Source organism: Eriocheir sinensis, chromosome 27, assembly GCF_024679095.1.
Source record: "Eriocheir sinensis breed Jianghai 21 chromosome 27, ASM2467909v1, whole genome shotgun sequence".
Taxonomy (NCBI): Eukaryota; Metazoa; Arthropoda; class Malacostraca; order Decapoda; family Varunidae; genus Eriocheir; species Eriocheir sinensis.
In genome coordinates this window covers 9,731,662-9,749,553 of record NC_066535.1, presented here as the reverse complement: position 1 = coordinate 9,749,553, position 17,892 = coordinate 9,731,662, and the positions used below count along the sequence as shown (strand labels likewise).

At 41.6% G+C, this 17,892-nt stretch overlaps 1 protein-coding gene across 1 annotated transcript; it reads left to right on the top strand.

Moving 5' to 3' along the window:
* Positions 1 to 1,694: 1,694 nt before the first annotated feature.
* LOC127004100 (histone-lysine N-methyltransferase set-18-like) lies at positions 1,695 to 17,676 on the top strand. Its single transcript, XM_050871452.1, has 9 exons — positions 1,695 to 1,963; positions 6,121 to 6,295; positions 6,953 to 7,025; positions 7,369 to 7,496; positions 10,147 to 10,323; positions 13,311 to 13,449; positions 14,148 to 14,501; positions 15,223 to 15,382; positions 17,046 to 17,676. Exons 1-9 carry the CDS (start codon positions 1,800 to 1,802, stop codon positions 17,422 to 17,424), a joined length of 1,749 nt encoding a protein of 582 aa, XP_050727409.1. The 5' UTR covers positions 1,695 to 1,799; the 3' UTR covers positions 17,425 to 17,676.
* Positions 17,677 to 17,892: the final 216 nt, after the last annotated feature.

Here is a 17,892-nt window from a genome sequence, read left to right as displayed (position 1 = left end):
ACGAATATTCAAGGTTTCATTCGCTATTCCATGTTCTGACATGTCTGCTTCAACCATTTTGTTTCCTTCGACTAGTACCCCCCCCTCCCCCCTTTTTGGGGATGGTTGTCTTGTGGTCTTTTTTCTTTTAAACGAGCCATGGTGTTTAGACCTTGGGTGTTATGACGCTCGAGACTCCTATCACATCAAGGCAATGGACAAAGCGAGAGACTGGTAACATTTGGAAAGCTGGGTAGGACTCAGCTCTCAGATCTATCAAACTGCCGATTCTCAATGGGAACAAGTTTTAGACAGGCCCATCACTACATATATCCGATATCTGTATTTCATGAATCAAACTTTTGAAAAAGCTTGCTTTTCCCATGCGACTAGTACGGATAACTCCACATAAAACCAGCAGATATCGCACCTATTCTGGAGGAGATTCTCACTACTCTCGCTTCAAAGACACCAATCCCTGGAGTGAACCACTTCGTTCCTCTACTTCCAATACCCTGAAGACACCCGCACCGAACGAAAACTGCCTATCCGATGACAGTCCTCCCAGCCCTGAGGAGACGTTCAGCCGGGGTTAGAAAAGCTTCTGAGAGGCTAGATTTGTAGGGAATTTCAATGTCTCTATTTCTTTTCGAGGGGAGACCATAAACTAGCTATAACAGTAGTAAAAGGGGTTTCCATGGTTTGTGTGCGTATTATGAAGCTTCGGTACACCTTGCAGGCCAGTAGTTTCGGCAGATTTTTTGGGGGGGCTAGAGGGTAGAGGGTTCGTGAAGGGGGGGGGGGGGGGCGAGCGAAGCGAGCATGCACATGATATTTTTTTTTTTAAATATGCACTTTTATGGTCATTTTGAGGCCGATATAGAAAATACAGGAGGGGGGGGACTGTATCCCTCCCAGAAATCACGCTACACTCTCTCTCTCTCTCTCTCTCTCTCTCTCTCTCTCTCTCTCTTCAGACCCGTAATTTTTTTTTTTTGGGGGCGCTAGAGGGCATCATAGGTTCATGAGTTGTGTGTGTGGGGTGGGGTGGGGTGGGCGGGGAGGATGAGGGAAGCGAGCATGCAAAGGTGTGATAATTTTTTTTATTTTTTTGAAAAAATAAGCACCTTTACGAGCATTTTGAGGCCGATATGGAAAACATTGTGAGAGCTATTGCCCATCTAGCCCCACCAGAAATTACGGCCCTGAAGATGAAGGGCCGCTGTATGACAGCCGGTTCCCTGCCACTCCAGACACCCAATATAAACAATGGAAGTAAGAAGGAAAAGGTGATACGATTAAGTTCTCCACATGTGACTGCGAAGAAAAAAAAATAGGAATGGTTATAGTCTTGGGAAGCTGACATCTAAAGGGCACAATAGGAAACTATACAGAGGTGATAAAAAAAAAAAAATTATATCCAACAAAGTAACTGACTGTTGGAATTGTACTTAACAAAATTATATGAGGAAAGCAAAACAGAATACATACGGATTTGTATAGCAAGAGAAAAGTTGGAATACGAAACGTTAGGAGTGTAGCTACACACACACACACACACACACACACACACACACACACACACACACACACACATATATTTCTACACATAAACATACTCTTATGGCAGGCCTGCAGGTGGTGGCTATGATGATGTGCGTCAGACCACAAGTTTGGCACCGTCACTTGGCAAGGCGCTGCGAGGAGGCGTGCCATCGTGAGTAACCCGTACTAGGCGAGGAGGCGGTGGGCGTGTATACTGACACGTCCGCGACTCACTAGTTTACATACACGCGCGCAAGCAGACTCAGGTGTGCCAGATGCGGGACTACACCCGAGTAATTGGAAGTAGAGTGCTTCTGAGGCCGAAGACTCTGAGGCCGGTGAAGAAGGGCGATGTTATCCTTAGCTCCATGCCCTTCGCTCACGTTATCAACTACAACTACCTGTCCATGTACTGCGACACGTGTGCGGCACCCTTGAGGTAGGTCACGAGCGTTTCAGGAGCTCTTTACGTGGGTGGTGATAGGAGTGTTGTTGCTTTTGTCTTGCCCTCTGTACGCCTTACGCCTCTATGCCTCTGCTTCCAACGTTACAAATTTCCTCTCCTGAATGCATCACGAGAGAGAGAGAGAGAGAGAGAGAGAGAGAGAGAGAGAGAGAGAGAGAGAGAGAGAGAGAGAGAGAGAGAGAGAGAGAGAGCAAACTTTTAGGAATTAAAGGGCAATATCCACTCTCTCTCTCTCTCTCTCTCTCTCTCTCTCTCTCTCTCTCTCTGACTCAATCAAAACATGACTAGTAGGCTACTTGAATTCAATTTGATGACTTTTTCTACGTGTGAGTGAAATGGCCAATAAACTTTACCGGTGTAGCGTCAAATCTCATCCTTCCGTCATAGTCCATCCCATCCTGATTGCATACACAGTGATGTGACCTGTTTCGCTTTGCATCGCTGTTTAGGTCCTCCTTGGTGCTTTTATACACTTAGATGCTTCACTTAGTTACTCTGTGATAGTAAAGATTGGGTTCCGCGATGCGATGTTCAGGATGGGATGGACTATGACGGAGGGCTGAGATTTGACGCCACACCGGGCTAATTTTCTTGGATTAGGGGCGATGTCTTATGCAAAAGAATATTGTGAAGCATAAAGGAAAATAATAAAAACAATGCTTACTGAAACTTCATCATCTTCATCATCATCATCATCATCATCAGTCATTACTAGTTCTTCACCTCTCTCTGATATTAGTGAATTCATCGATGCTGCTCCGGCAAATCTGTTACTTTAAAATCGGTTGTCAATCTGTTATCAGTTCTACGACCGCTATGACCCTCCCAAGGTCACTCCTCATTCTTTTAATGGCCATCATCATGTCTTCAACCTCAAATTTGTGTATAATGTACCTGAGATTATCAATATGCAATTTATATTAGTAAGAATATATATATATATATATATATATATATATATATATATATATATATATATATATATATATATATATATAGAGAGAGAGAGAGAGAGAGAGAGAGAGAGAGAGAGAGAGAGAGAGAGAGAGAGAGAGAGAGAGAGAGAGAGAGAGAGAGAGAGAGAGAGAGAGAAATAAATGGATAATAAATAAAATAAGCAGATAAACAAGTAAGTGTATATGTAAATATGTAAATAAATAAACAAATAAATAAATAAAACAGTTTAGGCCCGTGTTTGAGAGTATTAACCGCGGTAACTTTTAGGAAACCCACAAATAGCACGACTCAGATGTTTGTAAACAAAGTCAACTAGCGGCCTCCTGAAATAGAATCTAGACACGGAAAGAGACTTATAGGCTTCGCGCCCCGCCAACTTTTAACTTCGCCACTACATGTTCATTTCAACGATTAGTGTAATACAAAGCTTCAACGTACGTTGGTTTCCACTAATGACTACCACTCATTATTTTTCATAAAAGGAATAACCCCTCCCCCCCCCACAAAAAAAACCATTGCATGCTGCTCTTGATTAAAGAAATAAATAATCATGAGATGGAGAGCCTCGAAAAAGGATACTTTCTAAATTGCGAGGCATTATCTTGGTATATTTTTGAACGGCCTTCACTAACTTGCGATGATGTCCGGATCAAGATCTTGGTTCGGATCCCTCTGCTGAAAGGCTTCTGAATCGTGAACGGAACACCCAAAACTTTACTTAATTAAACGGTTCAGAGTCCGCAAGGGGCTGGGATCATATTCTCAAATATTTCGGACTTACACACCTACATTTGATAAAGCTTTCGTAGAGGTTGTTGTGGGTGTTTCCATGGGCAGTTTGAGGAGCCCAGTGATAGTTTGTCAAGGCTTCGCCACCATGAAAAAAAAAAAAAAAAAACAATTTATGAGAACCCGAATACTCTTTGTGGTCTTTGTAAATATTTGCGTCTAAGGTCCTGCAGTCTATCCCCCCAGCCCCCCTAGCACAGGAGAGGTGGAAGGTTCGCGAGCAAGCTTGCGACATGGGGGCCGCTGATAATTATAATCCCAGGCTTCTTGTACCACCTCATTTTTTCTTTTCTTTTCCTATTTCTTTGTAAATTTCGTTCTCTATTTTTTTCTATTTCTTAATTTAGTAATCCTTTTCTCTTCCTTTCTTTGGTTTTTTATCATTCTCTCTTCTCTGTCACTTTTCCCTTCTTTTTTCTCTTTTTTACATATTGATTGATAGTTTATTCTTGCAGGTATACAACAAAGGAGAAGGGAGGAACCTGCTATAATGCTCGAATTTTCGGAAGATAATTATCGAGGTCAAATATTCATTTTTTTCGCTGTCTTAATTTTGATATGCTTTTCTCTTCCTCTATTCTTTTTCTCGTTGTGTCCGTCTCTTTCTATCTTCTCTTTCTCACTTTTCCATTTTCTCTTTCTCTTTTTTTCATGTAAAATGCTCGAATTTTTAGGAGATAACTATCGAGGTCAAATATTTACGGAACCAACTCGGCAAAATAATAATACAGTGGATCTTGTCGTAGTGACTCAGGACAATCTATTCAGTAATATTACGGTAGAAAAAAGAAGAAAAAAACACCTTTGTTCTTGCGATCACAATTTGGTAAAACTGGTAAATTTCGCAAAGAAAAGAAAAAAAAGACAAGACTTGACATACATGAAATTCTTATGTAGATGAAGCGTAGTAAAACAACACACACACACAAACAAAAAAAATCAAATATTTACCTAATTCGTCCACTTTGGTGAAAAACGACACATTAATAAGGGTGAGTAAGGAAAGAAAAGAATAAGGAAAAATGCAGGAAACAGGAAAGACAGGTGGAGTGAAATTAATGCACTGAGCGTAAGAAAAGAATGGGGAAAGAGAAAACAACAAACAAACAAACAAAAACAGAGATATATAAGGAGAGAGAGAGAGAGAGAGAGAGAGAGAGAGAGAGAGAGAGAGAGAGAGAGAGAGAGAGAGCAACGTTAATTATACAACAAGAAGTCACCCGCTTCGCTACCTGTTAGCTAGAGTTTATTTTCACTCCTTGACTCAGCTTGTCGCACTATTCTCGCTTGCGGCAGCCATGCAACACCTGCTGTCCTTCTGTCCGACATGAAATAACACAACACAAAGTCGTCTGAGGCAGCACAAAAGGAAACAGATACTCTCGGCTCTCACTACAAATATCTCCAAAGGCCGCAAAAGGATATTAGTCGGGTTCTCATGTGTGTCACTAGGATCATAAAACTACCCACGGAAATGCAACCTCTATGAAAGCTTTACCTAATGTGGATGTCTGAGAATATTGGCTTCGGTGCAATAGTAAACAGCAGGAGACCTATTTTTCCCGTCTCGCGCTCCGTGTATCATAATTAAGCGCGCCAGCGGGATGATTGCATCGACAGGACGGGTTGGCACTGGCTGACGTTTTGTTCCGAGAATATTTTGTTTATTTTTAGTTACTCTTTCAATTAAAAAGAATCTCGTTAAAATTATTATTTGGCCTTAATTAATTGATGTCTTGATGGGTCACTTCTGGACGCCTGCCTAGTCGCTGAAGCGGATGCCGAACCAATAGATCTCTGGCGTAATGCCGCACCACCTGACCGTCGTCACCTGTTGCTGAGCTCCTGCCAAGTGAGCGCTGCCGGGCCTTGACCCTGACTGGACCTGTCACGCGGAGCGCTAACAACAACAATAACAAATAACAACAACAAAGAAAAGCAATAGCACTAATAATAATAATAATAATAATAATAATAATAATAATAATAATAATAATAATAATAATAATAATAATAATAACAATAATAATAATAATAATAATAATATATCAGTAAAAAAGTACTTAACAAAGTGCGTAAAAAGTACTCACGCACTTTCCACGTGCTTTTTTACGTAGCTTTACGCAAAAAACGTAAGTGTGTAGAATACAATGGTAATAATATCATTATCATATTTTATCAATTATTTTCTAAGGCGGGGAAGGCTTTTTTTATTCTTTGAGCTGTATGAAGATGGCTCAGTTGTAATTATAATAATTTATAACTGCAAAATATGATCACAGAAAGTATCCTTTCAGAAAATCGCCCGTTACATGTACCGGGCTCTTTACGTCACCTTTTCGTTTTGGCCAATAACCTGACTGTGGGCTGATGTATTCCCGCAGGGAGCGGCTGCTGCAGCCCTGTGGAGGGTGCCGCGTGGTGTGGTACTGCAGCGAGGAGTGCCGCCGCGCTGCGCTGGTCTGGCACCGCCTGGAGTGTTTCGCCCTCAAGAGAAGGAAGCACAACCCCCCGTGCAGCTTTGTCAGGTTGCTTGCAAGAATAATCTTCAGGCTACGGGTAAAGAGATGGATGATGGTGGACTGCACGTAGGGGATGGGATGGGGAGAAGGAACGGGATGTCCTGCTCTCTGAGGAGACAAAGGTCTGGGGACCAAATGTTCTGTGATGAAGGACTGGTGGCGAGGAAGAAATGGTGAAACAATATAGCAGTAGTTCTCAAACTATTAACTTTTTTTTTTTCGGACCAAGTACTGCATGAAATGTGTTCAGAGAAACACATCGTTTGACGCCCACAATGATCTAATCTATTTCTAAAATTGGGTTATATACGCGTACCCGCAAGATACGCAACAGAAATTCAGAGGGTACGCAATGTCTCAATACATCTGCTGATCCTGTAGTCTACTTCTGACACGCCTCGGTAAAATGAGAAAAGGGCTTGTCATCCGAGTCTCGGGCTGCACTAGATGGCAGTCTGACTATACAAAGTTAATATAATTTATTTTACTTTAATATTTTTTATATGCCAGGCCATAGCACCGGTTTGCTTTCTTGGAGGAGAGGAAACAACCCGCTAGTGATGCGGACGGATCATTTTATTGGAGTGTCTTGTATGTACCTTTTGTTACTATAAAACCTAGATAGTATTTGTATTTTGGGATAGGGGCACATTATTCATTCAGTTTGATAACCCTTGTAGCATTTGTTTTGCAGGACGGAGGAGATAAGTACGAGGAGAGGTGTTGCGAGAAGGGTGTGGTACGTCGCTTCCGGGATCTAATGAACCGTGAGTGGCGGAGAGAGGTCGGAATTAAACACCTCATAGTCAATCGTATCCCAAATACTATTATAATACCACTTTATGATAATAGAAACCTTTTTTCCGTAGACTACCTACTTCAGGAAAGGTCTTCGATATGCCTTCTAGATATATGCGATCCTTTCTATTTCTATTGATTTCTTCCTCTTTCACTGATAACCGTTTTTCTATGATATCCTGGTCATCCTACGTTCATCTAACGCTCTAGTTTGATACATTGAATACTATCTCTTTCACTGATAACCGATTTTTTTCTATGATATTCTGGTTATCTAACATTCATCTAACGATATTCCCTATCTCTTTCCAGACTATGTCGACTTGAAGAATACTGAGGAGATGAAAGCAGATATTGACAGAAATCTTGAGGATCTTCGAAATTATATCGGCGAGCGGCTCCTTCCTAACGAGAGTGATCTCCTCGGCATCTACGGAAGGGTAGGTCATCATGAAGCTAAGATAACATGTAATAGCTCTCAGTTAAGGATGTACTTGTCAAATTTCCCGTGGAATGATTACTACTTCCAGGTCAGATGTCCCTTTGTGTGTGCCCAGTGCATTATAGAGGTGATTGTCTCTGGGATGGAAGCACAGGTCCATATTATCAAATTCTTGGAAGGCCTAGTCCATCTATATTAAAAGGCTCTCACAACATGTCGCCGATCACTTGCTGGCAACAAGTTTGCCGAATGTCTGCAGACAGGCGACGACAGTCGGCAATCATACTATAGTCTGTTCAGAGCATGAAGGCGGTTCAGGGTGGAGCCGGTATCGTCGTTTACCTCTAGCCATGCTGCCAAATCAACCTTCGTACGTGCATCTCTCTCTCTCTCTCTCTCTCTCTCTCTCTCTCTCTCTCTCTCTCTCTCTCATTTCCCATCCATGTGCTATTTGAGTGATATTTTATATATTCTGTATATGGTAAACGAAGCTACATACAAATCCTTGTCGATGTTGCGGGATTATAACAAGGATTTGTATAAATTCTATGACATGTGGCAGAGATTTTTTCCCATGCTGCCACGTTGTGGTGGTGGTGGTGGTGATAGTGGTGGTGGATGGTGGTGGTGGTCGGCGTGTCCCTCTAGGTCCCTCCCCCGGGTCGAGAGAGAGAGAGAGAGAGAGAGAGAGAGAGAGAGAGAGAGAGAGAGAGAGAGAGAGAGAGAGATAAACAGGTGGGTTGTGGGTGGGTAGGTCGGGAGAGAGTGCAAATCTGGTAATTGGCGGTCGACCTGACAGGGCCGCACTCATGGGGATTCCGGAATCTGCCACACCTTGAACCGCCTTCATGCTCTGAACAGACTATAGCCGACACACACACACACACACACACACACACATACACTGTGGCTCAATCGGCTGCGAGGCTTAACGGCCAAACTTGCGGCGGTTCGAGCCCCGCTCAGGCCGGATTCTTTTGGGACCCGGAGTGGTTACTGTCCCCTCTTGAGCAAGGGGGATGGGATGTGTGGTGTCACTAATGTGTGAGGTCCTGGCAGTACCCAGAGATCGACGATAATGAGCACTTGCTCTCGTCGGGAGGTATACCTGCTGGCGAAAGCGAGTCCAACTCCTGATCAGGCCGTGGTGAATTACACACACACACACACACACACACACACACACACACACACACACTACCGAAAAAAAAAAAAAAACCTCCCCCCAGCATCCCCCAATTTTTGGAGCGTGGGAGCCGACTTGCCAAACCCAAAAGTCGCTGGGTTGTCGTGGCTCAGAATCGGCACAGTGTGAAGGGGCCTAAGAGCTTGGGGGATTAGGCCGGGGTCACACAGTCAAGATCTTGACTCCCGGCGTTGGAAATGTCGCGCTGCCAGGGGGGGGGGGGGCCGCAATGTCACTTATATCAAGTCACGTCATACGCAGCTTTGTGGGAGGAGACACGGCAGAGGCGTGGCTTATGCGTGACGCTGCTTGGTGTAGAAATGTAGAAACTGAGGTTTAGAGAAAACGAGGAAAGGCGGACTAATTTAAATCAATCACTTCAACATGCACCCCCCCTCACACCCCACACCGCTGTGTAGGCGTTGGAATTAGTCACGCATAGCACAATAAAAAGGCATATTTTTTTCGTCAGTGGCTTGCCTGAACGCGCGGTGAAAGAAGGCGAGCATGCACATCCAAAGTGCACACCCGGCCGCAACTTTAATCATCCGTGAACTGGCGGGTATTTGGAATCGAGTGACGTCATCCCGCTGCTCCGCCTCAAACCACCCCTGCGCGTACTGGTCGCACTTTTGAAGGCAGAGTGACTTGACTTGTTGTAAGTGACTTGGCCAGACGTAAGTAGATCGCCTTGAATGCCGACCATTGCCGACGTCGAAACGACGTTGTTGAGATGGACATCCGACGGTCGTAGCTTATGGCCGATAAGTGACAGATGTCGGGGAGGGTTCCGATTGTTTTGAAATTTCCAAAACTGTCAGCCTGTGGCCCGACGTCGGGAGTCAAGGTCGTGACTGTGGCGGTAGAACTTATTACTGGAGGTCAGGTTGGTTATATGATCGGTGGGCAGAAGTAATGTCGGGGAATGTCACATTTTAGTTATGAAAAAAAAAAAAAAGTCAGCGATTCTTTCCTGACAGACTGTGACTATTTGTACTTTTTTTTTCCTATGAGTTTATTTTTATTGCTTTTTCATGTGACCTTCCCACTGTTATTTTTTTTCCTGAGGATGTACCACACGCTCTCCTATCCTGTTTATAGGACAGTCTTTTTGTCCGTGACTTGCTGGAGAGGCATTGTTAGATGTAGGTATAAGCTGTGTCCCGGACTTCAGTTCCTATACCCTACGCCCCTGTCCACCCAGCAGTGAATGGGTACCAGGTATTAATCGGGGGTTGAGTCCTGTCTCCTGGGATCTGTTCCCTTCTCCTATAATTCCTTCCCCTTCTGTCTCTCTCCGGCATATGGCCACAGATGTTGCGCCGGCTAAACGAAACTTTCCAACTTTTTTTCCCGGACTTCAGCATTTCAGGACGAAGGCAACCATCGTCTGTTTCTATGGTAATAAAAGTTTAGTATTTTTTCCCCTCCATTTCTATCCTCGCCACTCCTTCCCCCGCAGGCCATGGTCAACTGCTTCTCCTTCACGGACCAAACGATGCTGCATATTGGGTGCGCCGTGTACCTCGCTGCGTCCATCTTTGACCACAACTGTTCACCTAACTGCTTCGCCACCTTCACTGGCCTTAAAGTTGAGATTAGAAGTCTAATTGATATGCCAGACCTTGACTTCGGTAAGGTAAGGTTGAAAATAGTAAAGTGTGTGTACTACTGGAGAGGCTATAAAGCACAAACCAGCTTTGAATTAACTAGATTTTGAAGACTTTGGGTGTGTGGCTTGCTTAAAGTTCAATGGGAATAAGGAAATAAATTGTATTCAAAGAGTATGTTGAAAAACACTGGTGTTAGAAAAAAAACTGTCAGGGTGGGCAAGGCAAGGCTTCCAAACATTTCTGTATTCTAAACGCGGTATCACACGAGCCTACTTTCTGGCATTTTTTGTTTAAAGTACAAGCATCTTAGGGCATCTAGATACCCGTATTAGCGATTTGATTCTATAGATAACTTCTGGCATCTTTGTTTAGACTGGAGAGCAAACGAACGCCACTGTTGATTCTAATTACTTAATTTAGTGCTGAAAATGCCTAGTGCCACCACAAAGGCAAACTGATCCAGAGAAACTATCATGACATTCTGTGAGCGTATAGCCTACACGGCAGTACCCCCCCCCCCACACACACACACACGATCTGCTAAAAAGTTTGTGAAAATCAAAACGAAAAACTGTGACAAAAAAGTCCCAGTTTTTCGTTTAGAGAGCAAGGAAGTGCACCCAGAAATCTCAATTTTTCAAAAACCCGAACCCCAAGATGATTTGGCTCACGTACTTTGCTCGCCACGCGCCCCTCAAATGGCTACAGCGGTCCTCATAAAAATTATAGTGGAAAATTCTCCCCCATCTTTACAGCTCTGGGTATGGCCCTGGTATAGCTACTGACAGGGTCATATACGCTTCGAATCTTTTCTTATCTATTGAGAGGCGGTGGCCGAGTGGTTAGCGTGTGGGCGTGGTAAGCCCGTGGACCTAAGTTCGAGTTCCATCATCGAGTGGCGGAAGATTACCCATATGCTACCCAGATCTTCAATCAACCCAAAAACTTCAGCGACTTCGTTCGAGTGGAGCACCAGTGGACAGCGTTGGTCCGAGCAAGTCATACAGCACGGCAGCCACTATAAATAAAATTCGCCTGCTCCACACTATGTACTGCCTGAGGGTTGGAATGGCATGTTCCTCCCTTCTCCTTTGTTGTTTACTTGCAACAATAAACTATCAATCAATCATGCACTAATGGGCTGGGGTCGTCCAAGAGACCTAGGTCTCAAGAGAGCCTGCCAGCGCTATAGGCAGCACCTAAAAAAGAAAAATAACAAGATTAATCTCAGAAGAGCCAACCGCCTTCAGAAGTCTTCATCCATCCTCCTATCGAAGTAGCGAGATGGCTTGGTCCGTAGGACACAATATAGTCGGCTCCCCCGAGTCTGAGGTGTGCATTATTGCGCAATGGCAACCTGCAGCCACACGGTGTGTCCGATTTCGTGGATATTGTATGCTATAGTCCATCGACTCTACTTGAGCCCTGTGGCTTGGCCCAGGGAAACCCCCATTGTTTACAGATCTAGCGATGACCTGCGCATGGCGATCTGTCTCACTGTTATTCTGTACGTTATCTATTTATGGAATATTTTTATATATTCGTAATACGACTGCATGATGTTATGAATGGCTTGGGATTAGAGGGAAAGACAACGACTCAGTAATCCTTCCATATCACTTGGCAACGTGGCTCACGCCTTGGCGCCTGACGGACCTTGGCAACAGGCGCCAAGCCGCACCATTCAGCGATCCGCCACAATGGACAACTCAAGTAGATCTCATTCTCGCGCTCTGCACAGCAATGCAAAAAACAGAGAGAGAGAGAGAGAGAGAGAGAGAGAGAGAGGGGGGGGGGGGGGGGAGGGCCGCGACCCTCTCAGTCTCTGAGGAGAGTAATGCGCGGAGTGATGTGGCACCATGGCGCGGTCTCGTGGGGAATCCTCCAGTCACGCCCAAAGGCTCAAGTTAAAATCGATAGACTATAGCCTACGCATAGTAAACAGTCGTCAGTGTCAATAATGTGCAGGTAGCAATAACAAATACTGTCAATTATAGTCGATTATGAGTTGAAAAATATTAGTAATTTCGCAAATAGCTGTTTTGTTAATTTACAAGATCGCTGATCATGATTATATTAAATAGCCTTGAAGCTGTCCACCACCGATAAATTAGCTGGCTTTATATAAACAAAACAGCTATTGACACTGACGACTGTTTACTATGCGTAGGCTATCCACGAAATCGGACACGCCGTGTGGTTGCAGGTTGCCGTTGCGTGATAATGCTCACTTCAGAGTTCAGACTTGGGTGAACCGACTATAGGAGTTCAGATGCTCGTATAGCAGAGAAAGATACCAGAAGTTGAAAACTGCTCTTATTATCTTAATTGTGCACAATCAGCTGTTTGCTGGAGGGGGCCGAAGCCCGAATGGTCAACGTCCATGCAGGAGACTTCATAGTCAATCACAGCTTATTGATATTTATTTCAGACCTCCACTGACCTAAGATACCCTCTCCGATTGTGTCTTCGGCCAAGTGGAGGGCCATAAGCGCAAGAGACAAAAGCAAAAGATAAGAACCAAATACCTCGGGACACAAGGCAGGTGTAACGTGTAGATTATCAACCTTTCCTACTAAAGTACCCATTTATCGACCAAACAGAAAGGGTGAATGAACAGCTGGCTGGACTGCGCACCGACCACTCGGGGCGTGATTCGAAGCCGGGTTTGCGTACTCATAATTAAGAGTGCTAATCATAGACCACGGAGGTATTCATGACAGCTGAAATGCTGATTTAACCGAATTGTTGACTCATAGGAATGCCACCCCCCCTGAAAAATTCATGTTAAAAAAAAAGAAAAAATAAAGAAAAAAAGAATTGTAAAAATTTAATGTGGGGACTATCACTATATATATATATATATATATATATATATATATATATATATATATATATATATATATATATATATATATATATATATATATATATATATATGGAATTTAGTTTTTCAGACATATGACACGTTTTTCGTATACAAATTGTTAAAACCAATGATTAACCTTTTCAGTGCCATATCAATTACGTTGATCCTGTAAGTACTGCCGCTGCCCGTCAGCAGGACCTCTACAAGGGGTGGTTCTTCCTCTGCAAGTGCCAAACCTGTGACGACAAGGAGAAGGCCTTCTATGAAAACTCCATCAAGTGCAGTGAGTCTCCTTGTATTCTTACACTGTTTCTTCACCAATCTTTTTGCTCTCATGGAGTTGAAAACACATTGTGATAACCTTGGTGACTTATGAACACGTGATTAAAGTATGCAGCTGATTACTTTCATCAATGGTTGACTGTCGGTAATGCCTCAGGTTGTAATGAGCCATGTAAATCGCTCAACATTTCTCAGAAACTGTGAATATAGAGATTAGAAGGGGAGGAAAGCAATGACACAATATTGCCTATGAAATGTCTGCAAAATATGGGGTATTGTTACTGTGGTGATATAAAACTGGTGGTGTAGTTGCAGGTTAAGAATTCAAGTTGAAAGGCAAGGAAAATATAGTGAATGATATTATTTGCATTACCAGAGCCAGTAGATCAGAGACAACCATTTCACTCCTGAAAAATATTGTGAATATGAAGAGTAAAAACATTACTAGCCAGATAAAACTACAAAGCAATCCAGAAAATTCATTAGCTCTCCTAAAAAATCATATATGGGAAAGGTGACATAGTTCATGATCATTTAGTTACTCAGGTTGCACAGTATAACAATAACCACATTCACAATATTATAAGTGAGGAAAAGTAATAACCTACTCGAGTGTAGATATGTCTGATGATTTTATGCATGTGCTAGTGGGCAAATATTTTATCATATTTGTTCATAGAGGTGTATTCCATCTGACAGAAACACCAAACTGCAATGGTATTGTAAGTATCCCTGAGGCGTCTGATGCTGCTGGGTTGATTGAAAGAAAAATTGAAGCAGCAAGAGAGAAAGAGAAAAGGGAAAAAAAAGAGAGAGAGGAAAAGCACAGACGGAGACGACATGAAGAAAAGAAAATGGAGAGAAAACATGAGAAAAAGGAAGAAATAAAGAAAAAAGAAGAAGAAAAGGGGAGGGAAGGAGAGAAAAAAGAAATTTCTGAACCAAGGTGTTCAGAGTGTGGATGGACGGCATGCAGCGAGACTGTTCGCCAGTACTGGGGTGCTGTGGCCTTCACCAAGGAGAGGATGAAGACCATGGACAATGACAACCTGGGTATCCTTTTATATCTAATGATGGTACTATAGCAAAATTACTGCAATATGCTTCATAAACTTGTAGATGTTAAGCTCAAAGGACCTTTAAATTCAGCATTACCTAAAAAAATCATGATTACTGAATGCAATTGGCTGCAGTGAATAAATTGACAGAGTACAAAATCAGATATTTTTGAGCAAACATAAGACCTGTGAAATATACAAAGCCATAAAGTCTGGACCTGGATTAAGGTCTGGCTAAGCTGTAAGAATGCTGTCAGGTAGTATAGTAAACCTTATCCCTATGTTGGTCATCTTACTAAAGTAAGAATTAAGCAGTATCTTCACCCTTTTATCCTTTTCACTCCCTCTCCTATTGACAAGTTTTGTTCCTTCCTACAACTAACTATTGCAAGTTTAAGATATTGAGGCACCTCCTTTTGTGCACCTCCATGGTAACATGGTTAACACAGCTAACCATGAATCTGCAGGACTTGGTTCGATCCCAGTCTGGGCAGTCTGTGCACACAGGTGCTTTATGTAGGCCAACTGGGCTACTGCATTCTTTATTTCTTTGGGGATCATTTTGTTATATGCATTTTTTTATTATTATTTGGAGAAATTATGCAGGTTCAGCATCATCATATAGGAAACATCACTTTCTTTCTATTATCCATATTTCTAAGAGTAGAGTTTCATGTGAAAGTGACACTGAAAGTTCCTTGACCTTCTATAAACAGACATTGAAGTCTGCTTGCAGATATTAGAAAGGCAAAAAGAATTTTCTTCCAGGAATGCCTGGCGAGTTAAAGCAAATGATTTAACTTTCAATGCTGCCATCCTAAACGGCTGCTGGAGTTTTGCGCTGAAGTATGGGGAGGAGAACCAAGATGGGATGAGGTAAGGAGGTGTGAGGAGGTTGTAATGCTGCAACATTTCTTTTGCTGCATGATAAAAGTCTCCCAGATCAAATGATCCAACCTTTTAGTAGAATCAAGGCATAGAAAGCATACTGGTGTTGAGATTAACATTTGATTTGCTTATCATCAGATAACTTAACTCATTCTAGCTCTGACAAAAAAACAAGTAGGTAGGTTATAAACATCCAACTATTAAAGATTTCTCAGTTTGCCATGATATAATGTCTTGATTAATTTGCCTTCACTCTGTGGTCATGTTTCATGTTCACAATTATAGTTTCATTTAGTTTCATGTTCATTTACCTTTGTGTAAATACTAATAACTATGTAATACAGGACAGTTATAAAATCATTTAAAGAGCTTAAATGGTTATTTTAAAAATATATTTTTCTTATACTAGCACAAGTGTGTGTGTGTGTGTGTGTGTGTGTGTGTGTGTGTGTGTGTGTGTGTGTATATATATATATATATATATATATATATCTATATATATATATATATATATATATATATATATATATATATATATATATATATATATATATATATATATATATATATATATATTATATTTTCTAATCAAGCATATCACTGACAAATCACCCAGCTTACCTCATGCAAAGTACAAGTTTTACAACTACTATTAATAGATTTGAGATTAGATCTACGTAAATAACTACTACATTTCACTGGTAACATAACAGCAAATAAAAGTTAGTGGACTGGCACTACAATACCTTTAGCAAACCACCTGCCTCCTCTGTAATGCTGTATAGGAAAAGCAGTCATTGTTTTTTGTTTCAATTAAATCATATGAAATGTATAGCTTCTATACACAGTAAAAATGTTTCACTGCACAAGGGGTCCATTACCTACTTTGAACACTAAGCTGAGTGGCTCTGGTTTCTTCCTAATGTTTCAGCCACTCAGTAAATGTTTAATGATGCCATTCAGTGAATATGCAACAGACCAACTTTAAATTTGTGTATAATCACAACTGGTCAGTCACCAATATCATAATTCTGCATCATGATGTAAAACTTACAGGAAACCAGCAGAGCTATCATAGCCTTCCATGATGAAGGCTACAGTGTTTGAGATATTGCTTTCAGCTAGGTTTCACAGTAACGCTGTAACATATTGAATCTGGGTGCATGCAACAAACAAACATTTTCTAGTTTCTGTGCAGTTTCCTGATCAAAGTGGTGACTGATGTATTTCCACATATTTTGAAAATAACTTAAATATGCGGGGATGATGATACATGTTGCATTATCAATACACACATATGGTCCAATGCTTACATTTAATGCAAATTATATTAGCCTTTATATACATGTCTTCCAACTGGAATCCAGACTTATCAATAAATGAACGTGTTTATAGTACAGTATATGTAAGACTGAGCTTTTTCATCCGATGTGCATTGTGTAGCAAACTACCGACTACATTAACTAAACACTTGGCAGTCGGGCAGACCTTAGACAGTACTATTATGCATTCCTTGGAGAAGACTGATATAAAAAGATTCATAAAAAAAAAAAAAACTACACTACTAACCTTGAATACATCAATTAGCCTTCCAGAGAATAGCAAGGAGTGTTACCAAAGCCATTAAGCATACAAGACTATCTTTCCACAGGTTCTATTATGGTGTCAAGAACCCCATATACTATATCTTTCTCTTCAAGCTGGGAAAAACAAACATTTATTTAAAGGAGTTACGAAAAGGCCTTCGCATTCTGGAAGAAGCAGAATCGTGGCTTATCACAAGCTTGGGTGACTCACATCCAATTGTTGAAGAGCTGTACCAGCTCATCTTACTGGCTAATGAAGACCGTGAGATATACCTTGAAAGATGGCATCAGGACTCCAAGAAACCCATGGAGAAACTGAAGGTCAATAATGAAGAACTACAACAGCTACCATTCTTTACCTCTCAAAATGAAAGTTTGTCTAGAATTTTTGATTCACTCAACCAAATGTATTGCTCACAACCAAATAAACTGGATGGTATGTAGTTACTTCTTTCTTCGTTATACTGCTGAATGATTTTTTTTTGTATAATCCAACAAAAATGTGTCAATGGCCAAATTACAGCCCTTAATTTTCTCTTATTTACTTTTCTGTACTGCTTTACATAATAATTCAAAATATACTTTGAGTAGCTGTGATTCAGTGTCAGTACAATGTACCTTTTGAATGCATTTGTGCTACAAATGGATGATATTTTATCAAATAGTAAAAATCAACACAAATCTCTAGCATCCAACTATATTTGTTTATTTTTTCCAACACCCAATTCAGGCAGGGTCTTCAGCCACATACATTACATAATATATGAATTCTCTGTATGCAGTGGTATGCACATCTTATTATAGTGAGACAATGATTCTTGTCACTTTCTGTCTAGGTGGTAATAATGAATATGCTACTAAGACAGCTGGAAACTTTTTGTGATAGTTTATCTGCATTGAAGATTGGTGAGT

Excerpts from the sequence above, each read along its gene's own strand:
- LOC127004100 (XM_050871452.1), top strand. The coding sequence starts at position 1,800 with ATGCGGGACTACACCCGAGTAATTGGAAGTAGAGTGCTTCTGAGGCCG. Across the intron at positions 6,296-6,952 it reads GAATAATCTTCAGGCTACGG|GACGGAGGAGATAAGTACGA; the intron begins GTAAAGAGATGG and ends TTTGTTTTGCAG. Across the intron at positions 15,383-17,045 it reads GAGAACCAAGATGGGATGAG|GTTCTATTATGGTGTCAAGA; the intron begins GTAAGGAGGTGT and ends ATCTTTCCACAG.